This window comes from Parus major, chromosome 2, assembly GCF_001522545.3.
Source record: "Parus major isolate Abel chromosome 2, Parus_major1.1, whole genome shotgun sequence".
In the NCBI taxonomy this organism is placed as follows: Eukaryota; Metazoa; Chordata; class Aves; order Passeriformes; family Paridae; genus Parus; species Parus major.
In genome coordinates, this window is record NC_031769.1 from 19,332,402 (window position 1) to 19,346,902 (window position 14,501).

Genomic DNA, 14,501 nt, shown 5'->3' on the forward strand with positions numbered 1-14,501 from the left:
GGTCTTTGTGGCTTTTTAAAACTGATCTTCATTAAACAGGTCCAGAGCCTTAGGAGAAACTATGTATTTAATTTTATTCCTTGAGAAGCAAAAACTATGGAACTCTCTTCAAATTCTGAACTCCTGATGCCAGACACAGAATATGAATTAATGAGAATTCTAGAATAATAACTTAAGTTCTAGGCATTAATTTATGAATCAATTTAGTAAAAATAGTTTATTTCAGCTCATAACTCATACTGACGCTGCCTTTGAGCACAAACCCGTTTGCTTATTCCTCCCCACTGTCCTGTCCCTTAGCAGGTCTGGAGACTTTCACTGTCACCTCCTTGCAGTCCCTCTGGAAGAGAATTCTTTCTTCCATGACATCTGTGTGACATTAGACAACTGGTAAAGGATAGACTAAAGCTACTCAGCACTGATGTATAGTCATTTGAAAAAAACCACACAGAAATAAGGTCAACATCTAACATATACATGCAGATTTTGAAATGCATCCCATTCCTTCCTTATACTGAAATTCTTTAGAAAAATACAGAGTTGAGCTGCCCAGTCTTACAGATCACTTAAATATTTCATGCTTATCCATTTCTTTCTGTTTCACTTGTTTTACTATCTTTTTAGTTCATTTGAATGGAAATTTTACAGCTTGTTTTGTACCACACATCCATAAGACTCTGGAGCTCACTGGGACCTCTACCATTTCTCAGATTCCTGAAAATCCCTGAAACCAGATACGGAAATACGATCTCATTAGTATCCTAATGCAACCAATAATATTAAACTTTCTATTGGCAAAACTTTGCAAAGACATTTCATCACAATAATCTTTGATATGTTCTCCACTTGGAGTATTTTTAAAGCTTCTTATTGACATAATTCTGTTAAAGTGCTTTTCAAAGTAGTGCTCAGCAGGCAGGTGGTATTGTGCAATATATGTAGTACAAGCTCACATTACAAATGATTTGTCACTCTTAAAACAGAAACTGAAAAAAAGTATCTCAGCAAGGTTAATAAAACCTATTCAGTGAGTCTGCCTAAGAAACACATGTGTTTGTTAGTATGTTGACTATACATAAATAGCAGCACTATATAAAACACAGTTCTATGACCAGTTGGATTTGGATTTGTCTTTTTTTTTTTTTTTTTGTGATGTTTATATTGCATGAATCAATATATAGGCCATACTTAAATACTAGGGCCTGGACTATGCTCTCTCTTTTCTCATTTATTTGTCTATACACAACTACCTATGCCATAGTTTTCATATACTACTCAGTGCTTTGAAATTCTGCCAAATATTCCTTAAAAAATACTTTAAGAAAGCTTAAAAATAAACACTCTCTGGAGCAAAAGTAAAAAAAAAACAACAAACAAAGCAAAAAACCCCAAAATCCAACCAAAAACCCAACAAAAAAGGAACAAAATATTCAAGGTTTTGAAGTGGAATCACTTCTTAGAGGACATAGCTGTCATGAGTTGCAGGGAGCAACACCATTTACTGCAGCTGGTAAATTAGCTAAAGCCAGGCTATACAGAGCAAGACAATATCACTTTCTTCCCACTTACATGTGATCTGATATGACTCAAACAACAGTCTTTTAATGTCATTTTTTACAGATACCCTGAAAATTCTCTTTTATCAAAACCCAGTTTATGTACTCTTCTATATCCATTTAGTGATTCAGCAGATCTACTTACCTATTCTTCCTTTCTCTACAAAGCCATTTAGTGATGTCTAGAAAAATGATGAGAATTTTATTTCTAGAAAAATAACCTTTTTTCTTGTGTTCCCCACAGTTCATGCTTTGAGCCAAAACCTACCCTTGAGTAACCACAACAGTCAGCAGCACTGGGAGGAATGGCCAGATAATAACTGACAGCAGAATTTCTCACTCTTAGGTTGTTGTAAAAATGCTTATAAAGCATCAGGGAGAGGGGTAGGAGAGGAAGGGCAGAGAATGTTTAAGGGAATTTCTTGGATGCTGTGCTAGGAGATTGGAGAAAGCATGCACCTGCCATGTATCTTATCCATTTCACTAAAATGATATTCAAAATCAGGCAATGCTGATATTCCCAGAATTGAAATAATAAATAAAAAGAACTTCCAGCTAAACTAATTATTATCACACTAAAGTCTTTATATAATGTGCTATTTACAGGGAAATACAAAAAGTATTTCATTCATACAAGTACTACAAAGACTACACGTGATGCAGAACAGCTTTTACACTAGGCAAGGGTATGGAACCTGGAGTCAAAAAAAAATAGTGAATTTCCCCCCACTTACCAGTGCAACAGGTGTTCAGTGCAAAACAAACTGTGTTCACTCCCTTTGATTTCAATGCATTTTCTCTAGAAAGCTCCTAACAGAGTCACAGTCATCCTTCTATGCTCTCAGCAGCAGCACAACAGCTTTGGTGAAGGGAAAGCAGTGAGCTGGCTGCAGAGTGGGAATGCAGAGAATTGGCAAGTGTAGAAAAAGTGGAGAAGCTACAAAAATTTATTTTCCAACAAAATAACTCTCCACAAGCTGTGTAAACTTTTCTTACTAAAACAAATACTCTAAAACACAAAGATTTTACATTTCCAGTGAAACTCACAGTAACATTTGCCTGTTTATACTCTCCTGAAGTCTCAATAAAGAGCCAGCAGATTTATGCTTTCCCAATTACCTGGGTCAGTAAATTCCCTCATATTCCCTGAATGCAATTTGTATTTTTAAATTAAGAGACAGAATGTAGAAATAGACTTGTTGGGCAAAATACCTTTGTTTTCTTCAGTAGATTCTCACAGTTTGCTGCCTAACGTGCACACGCACACGGACACCGATCCACCACCCGCCCACTCACATACACACCTCCAACACGTGTGCTCTGTTTACTGACAGTAGAGCCAAAATTAAGCTGTGCCCATTGCAATATTGTGACCTGAACAGAGAAGAATAATTTATAGCGGTAAGTTCATTATCTTTACCGTAACTTTAAAATGCAGAATTTGGTTTGCAAGGACAGCATAAGGTATAAGAGTTACACCCTTTATCTCAAGCACTCATCCGTATTTACAGTAAGTATAAGCTTTCTGCTACAGAAGAAAAAGTATTTAGATTGAACACTGTTACAGATTTCCTAAGTGAGGCTAGTTCCAGTTGCCAGTAATTCAAAAGCAAATCTGCTGACTTGGCATTAGGACTCTAAAACAGTGTGATCAAACTTATATAAGTAAGAAGGTGTCTGCAGAAATAACGTTTATAAACTGTATATACAGTACACAGTACCAGTACATAGAAAATAGATTTTGACTCCATGATCCCCTGTGTGTAAGGCAAGACTGAATTCTGTCTTCATACGGAGACCACCAGAGGTACAAGCAACAGAGTGGTGCTTAAATCAATATGCAAATCAAGTGCATACAAATTAAAAATCAGAGCAGACAAAAATTTTTCGATTTTTTTATGTGCTGATCCTGGCTTGCTGAATACATGGGAAGTTATTAAACATCAAATGTACTTTTTTTTTAAAAAACACTAACAACACCTTGATGGCAACAGATATTGTTCAAGTGGCAGCTACCAAAAACAGCTTGAAAAATGTCATAGTACAACATCAGGAACTCTTCAGTTGTACTACACTAATTCATATAGCACTAACCAAAAAAATAAGTATATGAATATTCTATTTCATGCTATTGCTATGCAAGCAACAGCAATACAAATCAGCATACAGAAGGATACCATATGTTCTGCAAAGAAGAACCCAAGATATTTTCAAGGGGCATTGTTACAAGACTTCAAAGAAACACAAGACTGCCAGAGGCAAAAGTTACTGTCGGATGTAAACATCCCTGTTCCACTCCCCTGCATCGTTACGTTTCTTCGATATCACTTCCCCATCCTTGTCACAATATTGGTCCCTTGATTTATGACGACTGCGCTGTTTGTTGCATTCATTGTGGTCCTGCTCGCGGTCCCTCTCCTTTGAGCGATGCCGGGATTCTCTGTGTCTGTGTTCACTGATCCCGTGGGACTCGTCTCTGTGATTATGATCCCTGTGAGAATCATAGTGGTCACCATGCTCGTGAGAGTAGTCCTCCTTTGGCTCTACGTAAGCTGAATCTCTGCTGTCTTGTGTTTCTGAGTCAAAAGTTTCTTGCCTGTGAAGGCCTCTGACACCACTGCGGTGGTTGTGGTGTTGGCTGGAGGAAGAGCGGTGCTGGGATTTCTTGGTGGGTTCCACCCGTGCTTCCTCTTCAATGTGGGAACCGCTGCGCTCAGGGACCGAATGGTCATTCCTCTGGTCTCCTTGAGATCCCTGCTACCAGAACCAGCAGTAAGGTCATGAGGTACACATTGAAAAACTTCCCCCAACATCAAATTCAACTAGAAAGTACCATGAAACCAATAAAATTTTAAGTACAAAACAATCCACTTTGAATCTAAACTAGGAAAGAAACCATTAGTATTCAACTTTTACTCAAAAAATTCAGTATTATAATACAAACAATTCTTTTTACTCTCATCAGAATGTAGGGTGGCACTTGGGATGTTCTGTGGCACTTTCTCATTTCTTGTGATGTTTCTGTCTACTCCAGTTAGCAATAATGGCCACCACGCTCCGAAGAAAAAGAGAGCATGCAGAAACTGCAGAAAAATTGAGAGGAGATATCATGCCAGGAGAGGGCATGTATCAGTTGAGAGCTTACAGATGCGTGTCTGGAAACAGCCGCTATGGGAAAGTGATTTTAGAGGGCTGATGAGGTGGATTCCAGCAAAGAACCAAAGTACAAAACCTTGGTTCTTACATAGTCACTTTTTTTTTTTTAAGGAAAAAAAATGCAGTTGATTCTAGTATGAATAAAGTTTGTATTATGATACTAATAGTATCACTGACCTTCTGTTTTCTCAGCAATAATTTCATTTCTTCTTGGTAATGAAAAATTAAGCATTAACCTCATAATTTTAAGAGCTCGAGAATACAACCCATTGCTAAGAAAAGCAGGAGGAGAGTGATATTATCACATACAAAATTTCCTAACACACCACTGCTATTAAAAGACCGAAATAAAAATTACCAGGTAATAAACCTACTCTTCACCCGCATAAATGCTTTGAAATCACTGCAAAATGAACAAGTGGCATTATTTACCTCATTGGGGGTTTCATTACATTAACCTACTTTTTATTGTCAAACCGCTGCTAAGGACTTTTCAGGCTTAATTGCAAAAATTTTTATAGTTAATACTGAAATTGAATTATACTTCTCACATGAGGTGAAGAATGTCAAGACAAAATTACCTCTGCTGCCACAAAATGAATGTAGATTTTACCAGTTATACAGGCATTTGTTAGTGAGACTGTTCTGAATACCAAAGTTAGTCTTAAGTTTGCCCTCCTATGTTCAGAGTTGTCTAAAAATAAGGATTGCCCCCAGGGCAGCTCATGGTTGTATCTTCTTTCTGTCTTTCTATTTTGTGGGAAAGAGCTAGGGGAAGGAGGAAATTTTCAGCCACAAATACTGGCAGGTGGGTTTCCTAGCAAACCAAAAAGTAAAATTACAGTAAATTGGAAAGGAAAATAATCTGTATTTAATCAGAAACTTATATAAAAAAGCATATTTAAAATCAGCAATTTGATAAATTTGGCAAATCTTAATTTTTTAAGACAACATTTTGTTACATAAACTTCTGAGAGACAAGCTGTGTTTCTAATTTGAAACAAATGTTATAGATGAAAACAAGGCAACAGGAATAGCATTCAAATTTCTTATTTTTTCTTGCTTTTGTGATTCTCAAGATGATTCTGGTTTGCCAGAGAGGAATATAATAATTGTAAACATGAATAGATCTGTTCAAGGTGAAATGAAATGACTCAACAGACATGAATTGTAAATGAAATTAAGTGAAAAGCAAAGGAGCCCAAAGCAGTGCCTGTTTTTCATGTGTAAACAAAACTTTCATCAGTTCATCACTATGACTGGTTTTAAGGCACATACACACGGTATACAAGTGAAACCCTATTATTCTCATGTGGTCAAACGCAAGTACCTATAAATAATCATGACAAATAAAATCTGTCATTGCTGTAGTTTGAGAAAAAATGCAAAATTTGAACCTGCACTGGAAACACTGCTACTTTGACAAGCTCAGATGCATCTTCTGTGCTATGATGAGCACATGTGAAGGAACACAATGAATAAATTTAGAACCAATACATGCAAGTTCAGAACAGTGTTAGGGCTGTTGGGATTTATGGGCAAATTCACTGACAGTAATCTTCATTAAATATTACAGGGACACTGAACGGGTAATGTCTATATCTGGATTAGAGTCTGGCTTTTTGGTTCAGAACCAAATTCAAGATCTGATTTGGAACAGATTCCTCAGTGCAGGAGTTTTATGGCCCAATTTCACAAGGTTTTTTGTATAAAATAGAGTAAGTTTGAGATAATCCTATTTCAGTCCTCAGTTTGTACTTTCAAAGAAGTAGGGGCTCTTGGAAAGAAGTTTAAACAGTGTTGAAAGAGGAGAGAGGAGCCTTTGTCCACTGACTGAATTTGCCTTGCTCCTCATTTCCAGTGCTCCCTGATCACCTGGCACCATGTATTTGAGGTTGCTCCAGTCCCTTTGGAGTTGGCCATTTCCATACAAGTTTGTTCCAAAGCTCTCCCTCAGACAGACACGAGGTCTGCCTTGTGCCTTCACCTATTTCATTTCAAACCGTCCCAGGAGGCCTCAACGCCTTCGAGCACCTCTTGCCATGCAATGCACACAGGCAGCTTCATGCTGTAAAAATGCCACTCTGGCAGCTGGCAACACAAATCCCTCCTTACAATGTACATTGGGGACTTAAAAACAACAAACTCAAACTATGTTTCATGCCAAAGGGGCACTGCATTGGGCCCAGGGGAGGATGACTCCCTGCTCTGCAGTGTGGATGTGGCTCCCCCAGACTAAACAACTGGTGGCTTTCCCCTGCAGAGCAATCCAGAAAAACAGCACAGGCATAGACTTTAAATTCTCTAAATAAAGGGTCCTAATACTGTTGAAAGAATGGGTTCAGCCACCATCATTAAAAAAATAGACCCACTCTGTGCCAAGGCAATGACAAGCTCAGGTTTGAGATGTCAGCTGAAGATGTGTCGTAGGAAAAGGAAACCAAAGGAACAGAAGTTTTATGTTCCATAAGGGACCTCTGTTGATTAACACTTCTGTATTAGCAGACCTACAAACAAACTGTGAAACTGCAAATACACTCTCATTTTTAGTCCTTAAAATAAAAATCTGTTAGTTTGTAAGGAGACAGCACAGCATTCAGAAAAGTGTTATTAAAACTCTGCAGTTTCTCCAGAGAATGTGGTTAATACAATAAGTACGTGAGCTATAAATCCACACCCAAAAAGCATAAAAAGATTTGAGCAAGATAATTTAGAAGTTTGCAAAGCAAAAAAAGTTTATCTAGCAAGGCTGCACACAACAATACTGAATTTCATACTCAGAAATTCTTCCAGCTCACAATTTTTTCAAGTTGTTTCAGCTCTGAGGACAGAAAAAAAGGCAGAAATGAGCTATAGTTTACAGTCTCTTTTCCTGCAACTGTGTCTGAAAGCAAGAGGAGATACCCTTCAAGGTGGCTAAAGAAAATTTTCTTGTTAAAGAACTAACCTGTGAAGTCTGTGGTTTTCTAATAAGAAATAAATTGACACAGAAAATTGTTTTGCAAAATCATAAAAAAGAGCACAACATTTTTGTATTTTAATTTGGATGCAGATACATTTTTTTCATTTGATTTTCTAAAAGGAGGTGTTTTTAGCCAAAGTTATTAATTGTAACTTGCATATGTATGTAATTTATGGACATATACTGAACTTAGGTAGACATTTAGATGTAGTAAGCCTTTATTTGATATGGGACAGATCTATTTTTTCCCCTCTCTGTGATCGTCTCAGCCTGAAGACATCATTCACTACTTAAAATGAAGTACCATCTTTAAACACTTCATTGCATATCATGCAACACATATCCAAAGGAAAGCATCTCCTTATGCTGAACACATCAGTAAAATTATACAAACCAAAAGCTGAAGGAGAATAGAGGGGACATAATAAGCCCACATCAACAGGCAGATCAGGCAGGAATACAGCCTGCTTTTCTCAGCTCACTGGAGAGTGTCCTCACTGCTCAGAACATAGAGCCTCTCAGGGTCTTTCTGCACTATGTGCAGTGCAGGGGGACTTGGATCTGACCTAAGTTTGGTTGAAAGAAGTCTGTACTTTTCACAGCAATGGCCAGTGAATAAAAGAACAAAGGAAACACTGGAAGGGCCACATTGACCTTGAGTCTTTACTAATACAGTCAGTTATCCTCGATCTCTACAACTCTATAGCCTGTGGCAAGATTGGAACAGATTTCCCCCCAACATTTGTGGATCTGCCCTGTACATAACCCAGTTTGTCATGCAGGGCCTCTGGGGCTGGGATTTGCCTATTAGCAGTAATGTGCCCATCAGTCATAAAGTTACCAGAGGCTGGAATGAGTACAGTCTTAGTCTAGTTTTATTTCTCTGATTGGATTACATGTGGCCAGCTACAAAAATGCTTGTGGCTGGTACATATATTACTGGCACAGTGGTGTCCTGGGCACAATAAAACCTGAAGTATTCCATTTCACATCAACATATGTTTTCAGTCAGGCCAGCCTAGTCCTTGGAATCAAATCCAGCCCCTAGTCAATACACAAACACATGCTACTATGAATACAATAGAAATAACAGTAACATGCTTGCATTTGCCTTTTATACTGAAAATGGGGGGGAATGTCTGCTGGAAAAACTTTTAGTCTATCAACAACAGGAAAACATATTCAGCATATTCTAATACCAGCCAAACTCTGTGCTTTGGAAGAAGAAGTAGTTGACAGAAGAAAAAGAAGAGATAGAATAAAAAGTGTACCTGTAAATTAATATTTGGACCTGGGCTAATAGGTAGAGTGGCTGTTGCAAGTGTGCGAGTGAGAAGCTGGTTAGGAGGATTGCTGCTAGGTGGATGTGTGGCCTTCCAGTAGGCTTCCAGATAGTCAGCAAGGTGCTCACAAGCATCTTCAAGCTGGTTCTCATCAAGAATTACATCGAACATCTCCTGAGAAAGGAAAGGTTTTAGTGAGAATAATCACCAGGTAAAGGGAGATCAACTAGAGACATTGATCATGCTTTCCATTAATCAAAAATGGACCACAATTTTAGTAATTGTATTAAGATATTTTACCTTTTATTGTGTGTGTTTGTTTTTCTGAATGCAGTTATTGCAAAAGACCATAATAATAACTAGCACTAACTAGCACTAGCACTTTACTCTTGCTAAAGCAAGGCCTTGTGACTTCTACATAGTAATGTACAGTCAAAGAAGGCAGCAAAGAAGCAGCAACAAACCTTGAACAAATCTTAAAGTAACCGAAAGAACAGATACATATTGAAGAATTAACTATTGAAAAAAATGGAATGGCAAGAAAGGGATTTAATCCCCCTGTAGAATAACTGCAGAATAAGAAAACTAAGGCAAACTAAGACCAATAACTAAAAATAGTAAGAGAATAGATCATTCAGTTTCCTAGTGTCATACAAATATTAGGTAAGAGATTAGTCACACAATCTAATTTTAGTCTTCTAAAGTTAGGAGGTGAGTTTCATCCATTTCCTCCCTGGTCAGGGAGCAGAAGGCAGCTTTGAGGGCTATGCAGGTCTCCAGCATTCTTCACTGGGGACCTGAGCATTGCTTAGCTGAGCTGCTTGAACTTAAATGATGAAGACATTCCCTCCACTCAGCTCAAAACTGTGGCAAATTATATCTGCAACTGAACTGTACTCCCATCTTCTGCTTTCATACTCTTGACAGCTGAGGATGCAGGCAGCAATGCATGCCAGGCTTAAAACACAGCTGGTGTGTCATCACCTCCACTTTATAGGTGGAAATTGAGAGAATTTGCTTCAGTGCACATCTGAAGAAGAACTGCAGAGCTGTCAGCTAGGCAGTACCACTCAGCTCTTTGCCAAAACTCTGACCAAGAACATCAGCAGTGGGCTGTGCTGACAGATGTCCCAGAGAAGTTATTTGGCCTTATTCTAAACTACCAGAGATAAAGCACGGTCACTAAGAGGGTTCATTTTTAGACCAATAACCCTCTAAAACTTATCAAGTAAAACAAATGTTCTGTTTACTGAAGCACTGACTGTATCAGCACACATCCTAATAACTGATTGTGACTAGGACTTTCTCCCCTGCACTCTAGTGCAGAACCCCTAGACCTCAGGAGATGTTCTGCAAAAAGCAATAGTTAAATATGGCCAGAAGAGGGCAAACATTCCCGAAAATTAGGTAATTAACCTCGTACTTGAAAAGAAAGGTACCTTTCAGAGAGAAGGCATAAATTAACAGTAACTCACAGGAGGACACTGTGCCAGTTTATCAGCTGCCACCATCTGAACATTAAGGTGTTTGGCCTGAGATTTCCCTCGAGATTTTATCAACCTCTGTAAAACCTGTGAAAAATAAGACATTAAAAAAAGTGAACAGGCTCAGACTTAATATACATACATAATGACTTAAAAAGTTTACATTTGAAACTGCTCATATATATATAACAGCTGAGCAAATTCTGCTTTTGCTGGCTTCAAGAAAATTTCCCATGTTCCCTCATCCAGGATATGCTAATTTTCACTTACATCTAAATATCTCCTTTCCATTACAAGCACTAAAAAGTTCCACTCCTGCCTTTTTTCTGGTGCTTCTGGTTTTGTTTGTTTCTAAGTTGAATTTTTTAAATTGATCTCTTGAGTTTTCTCCCCACAAATTATTTTTTCTCTTTTAAATGCCTTTTAAAAAGGTCTGTGAATTTTTTTTTACACACAGTGAAAGAGTATATTATCAGAGGTTAAAGTTTAGCAATCAGTCTGATACTCATTCAGGGAAAATCATTCTTTCATTTCCATATTATTTTGATTTAACAAACCATAAGCACTACTTATGTGATTGATACTAAAAGTGCAATTCCAATTAAAAAACTCATTGGAGCTACAGAATCTTTTCCAAAATTAGTTTTGGTTAACACTAGAACTCAGATGTATTTCTGATTATTAATGCTTCCAAATTGCTTCCAAAGGGAAGCATTAACAACATATAGCTTTGAACCTAAATGAGGACATGGGATTATCTGTATTTAAGGCCCAAAAAAACCCCACAGAAAACAAAAAAACACACACCCCCACAAAAAAGAAAAACCAACCCAACAGCAAAAAAAAAAAACCCACCAAACAAAACCCAGAACCAAAAAACCTGAAAGAACATGAAGGTATCTAAAATATTTACCTTAGGAGAAGAAATCTTTACGTATACTATAATGGGAGCCAGAGAGGTTTTGCTCAGTTGAGCTGGGTGGTTAATGGTATCAGCATCAAGCACTACCAACTGCAGTGTCCTGGCTAATTCAAAAATCCGTTCAATTTCACTTTGAACTTCAGCTGCAAAGTAGAAAATTAGAGTTATGAAGTGATTAGTTTTAAGAAATGCAACATTGTAGTAGACTGGTGTGTTGCTCCTCCTCTGGTTGCAGGAGTTGTTATCCATGCATGTCCCTGGCACAGTAGGGTAATGAATACAACCTTCATGAGAGCATTTCACCCCTGTTCTGTTGCCCTTGCAGGTGCTGCCTGTCTGCCTCACCTCATCAATTCCTGCTATTCCAGGCTGGAGAGACACTGGTAACACCTTCTCACATGACCCCAGAGCATGCATTTAAGAAAAAGGGGTACAAATGCTTGCTGCATCAAATGGCAACCTTACTATTCCACAGATGTGCTCCATGTAAATAATGTCAGCTCACACTTCAGTCTTAACCAGTAACCAGTTTGCCCAAAATGGAGTGCTTGAGATAGGCATTAGAAAGTACTGATTACTCTATTAGTAGAAAGTACTATTCTCCCATTTACTTCAACTTACCAAAGCTCTGGAAAACAAGTTATTTTCTACTGGCCTCAGTATGGGACCATGTTACAAATTTGGCTATTATGTGTAAAACACTTTTATAAGAGAAAATAATGGAATAATCCAAATAATGCTATGCTATCCTCCTCACAGTCCCAGGAGCTGTGGAAAGCTGATTTTCCCAGAGGAAAATAATTTTTTCTTCTGGTAGTCATGCTCCCAGCTCCTCAGCACCCTGTCTGATTGGCAGTGCTTTCCAGGGCAAACCTCTCCAAGACAGATGGGCTGCATCCGCTTTCACAAGTGGTGTAGAAACCGTCTTCATTCCCCAGTGAAACAAAACTACATCTTATAATAGCAAAATCATCTTTAAAATGAAATCACCTTTTCCTGCTCAAATCTTGCTATTGGCTGATTTCACAGAGGAATTAGAGAAGCTGGGTGATTTGTGCAAGTCTATAAAGGAACTCATTGGGCCAGACAAGACTAATTCATATAGGTTTCCCTTTAAAGGCTGTGCACCCTTCATGAACCAAAACCAGATTAGATATCTAGTCCATTCAAAGAAAATTTTGGAAGAGAAACAACAGACACTTAAAGGTCAAGAAGAGGTACCAAAAATTTAATAGAGAGTTTCTTGAAATTACATTATCAGCCTTTTATGCATTATGCTGGCAAAAGCCTAACTTTTGCTTGAAAACACAACTTATCTGATCTGGCTAGAGAGGGAGTTTTCTACATCAAATGGTCTCTTTCAAGAGATATAAAAATATTGTCTTTTTCTAAATAAATCAGGTACTATAAAAAGTTTGCAAAATTTCCAAGAGAGAGAAAGGCATCCCAGCTATTATTTGGTTCCAAATGAAAAAGTGATTGTTAGGGTCATTTTATAATCAAAGTAACATCTAACTTGTCATCAGAAAATCTGTGTATGATATCCTTTATTGGAGGAGGTGGACATTGGTTTGGATTTATTAGAGATCACTTCCAACTATTCGTGCTTATTTGCAGCTTTAGGTAAGCACATACAATCAGTGTTTTAGAGCAGTGAACATTGTGAGATGTGCACAGTGTGGCATGGAAAACATCAATGCACGCTTTGCTGCTGGTCAGTAAAAGCACTGTGGTCCCACTGCTGTCTGAATTAGGACCACATTTTTAAAGTCAGAACTTCTGATGGTTCTTGGCACGTTCGTAATTACATTTTCTACAACTTTATTACATAGAGGTATGGCTGAAATCACCACTGTCCCAGAGTTTTAGCAGAAGATAGTCAATAATCTATCCCTAATTTAAGTTCAAATGACAACTATAATAAACATATCAGAGAGAATTTGTCATGTTGTTCTGATTTTAAGTTTAGATTGCTTTCCTGCAATTTCAAGCCAGGCTCAACACTTTAGTCAGTATAACAATATGCTAATGTATCATTTTAAGACCATTCCAGACTGCTAAAAAACTCTTGTTCAAGACAGTTTATAACCAGCAAAATCTGTCTCTGTGCCATTGTATCATAATTTTGTCTGGGGAAGCAGTATTTGCTACACTGCTCAAAGCACTTTTCTGCCAGCAGTGAACATGTCTCTGTGGACTAGACTTCCTGCTATACATTCTGAAACACCCTCTGCCAGGGCAGAGTACACCTCAGGGTATGTTCTATTGTGAAACACACCCACGGCAATAACTGCAGGTGACTGTGGTCCTATGAACCAGAGTTTCCATTTGAGTCTGAAGATGGAGAGAGATTTTTTTTTTGTCAATTAAAATGTGTTTCAGTACTTATTTTTCTTAAATTGGGTACAGGAGAAAAGTTCAAGGAACTTCACTGCATGATTGGTGAACATGTGCCTCTACCTCTTCAGTCAGGAATGGATGGGAAAAATGCCACAATAATAGCTGAAGAGGTCCTGATCTCCTGCTCCTTAGAGTACTTCTTCATGCTCTGGAAAAGCTTTCATTTTGCTTGAAGCCTTTTTTGAATTCCAACTTTACAAGACTGTTGCAATTACTTACATAATAGTGGCTTCTCTCTTTAGATGACAAAGGTTTTATCCACTGCTACTGCTTTGGTTTTCATTTTTCTTTAGCAATATCTCTCAAAAACCAAATTCTCTATCTGTAAAAATTCCTTCACAACAAGACATTCAACGTGAATCTTCCCTCAGACTTTTGCCCAAAGTAAGCAAAGAACTCAAAAAGTCATGTGGGGATAGTAACACAAATGTCACTGGTAGTTAAAATAGGGAGCTGAGAACAGTGACAGTAGGGTATCTTCAAAGCAGTACAGTAATAGCTTTGCAATTTTCCCACCTCCATGAATACCATCTATTTATAATGTCCCTTCTTACATACTAGAGAGGCATAAGAGTGAAGTTATAACACTAAACTCCAATAAATTGTATTTGGCAATCATAATGAGAGGCATAAAAATAATTGGAATTACTGTGACAATCGTCATGAAATGCTGACAGCCCAGCTACAACACCCAAACACAGAAATCAACTACCAAAGTTTAAAGTGACCCTTACAATC

At 37.8% G+C, this 14,501-nt stretch overlaps 1 protein-coding gene across 10 annotated transcripts in view; it reads right to left on the reverse strand.

The window, feature by feature from the left end:
- Positions 1-49: 49 nt before the first annotated feature.
- The window catches only part of CACNB2 (calcium voltage-gated channel auxiliary subunit beta 2), a 155,892-nt gene continuing 141,440 nt past the window's right edge, over positions 50-14,501 (reverse strand). For 7 of the 10 annotated variants that reach the window (XM_015617712.3, XM_015617713.3, XM_015617705.3 and 4 more), the window contains 4 exons: positions 11,355-11,506; positions 10,433-10,528; positions 8,946-9,131; positions 50-4,313 (listed from right to left, as the gene is read on the reverse strand). In XM_015617712.3, coding sequence (XP_015473198.1) covers positions 3,822-4,313; positions 8,946-9,131; positions 10,433-10,528; positions 11,355-11,506 — 926 coding nt within the window. In that variant the 3' untranslated portion in view covers positions 50-3,821. The remainder of the gene's footprint in view (positions 4,314-8,945; positions 9,132-10,432; positions 10,529-11,354; positions 11,507-14,501) is intronic. The other 3 variants (XM_015617714.3, XM_015617706.3, XM_015617709.3) reach the window with 1 other exon arrangement.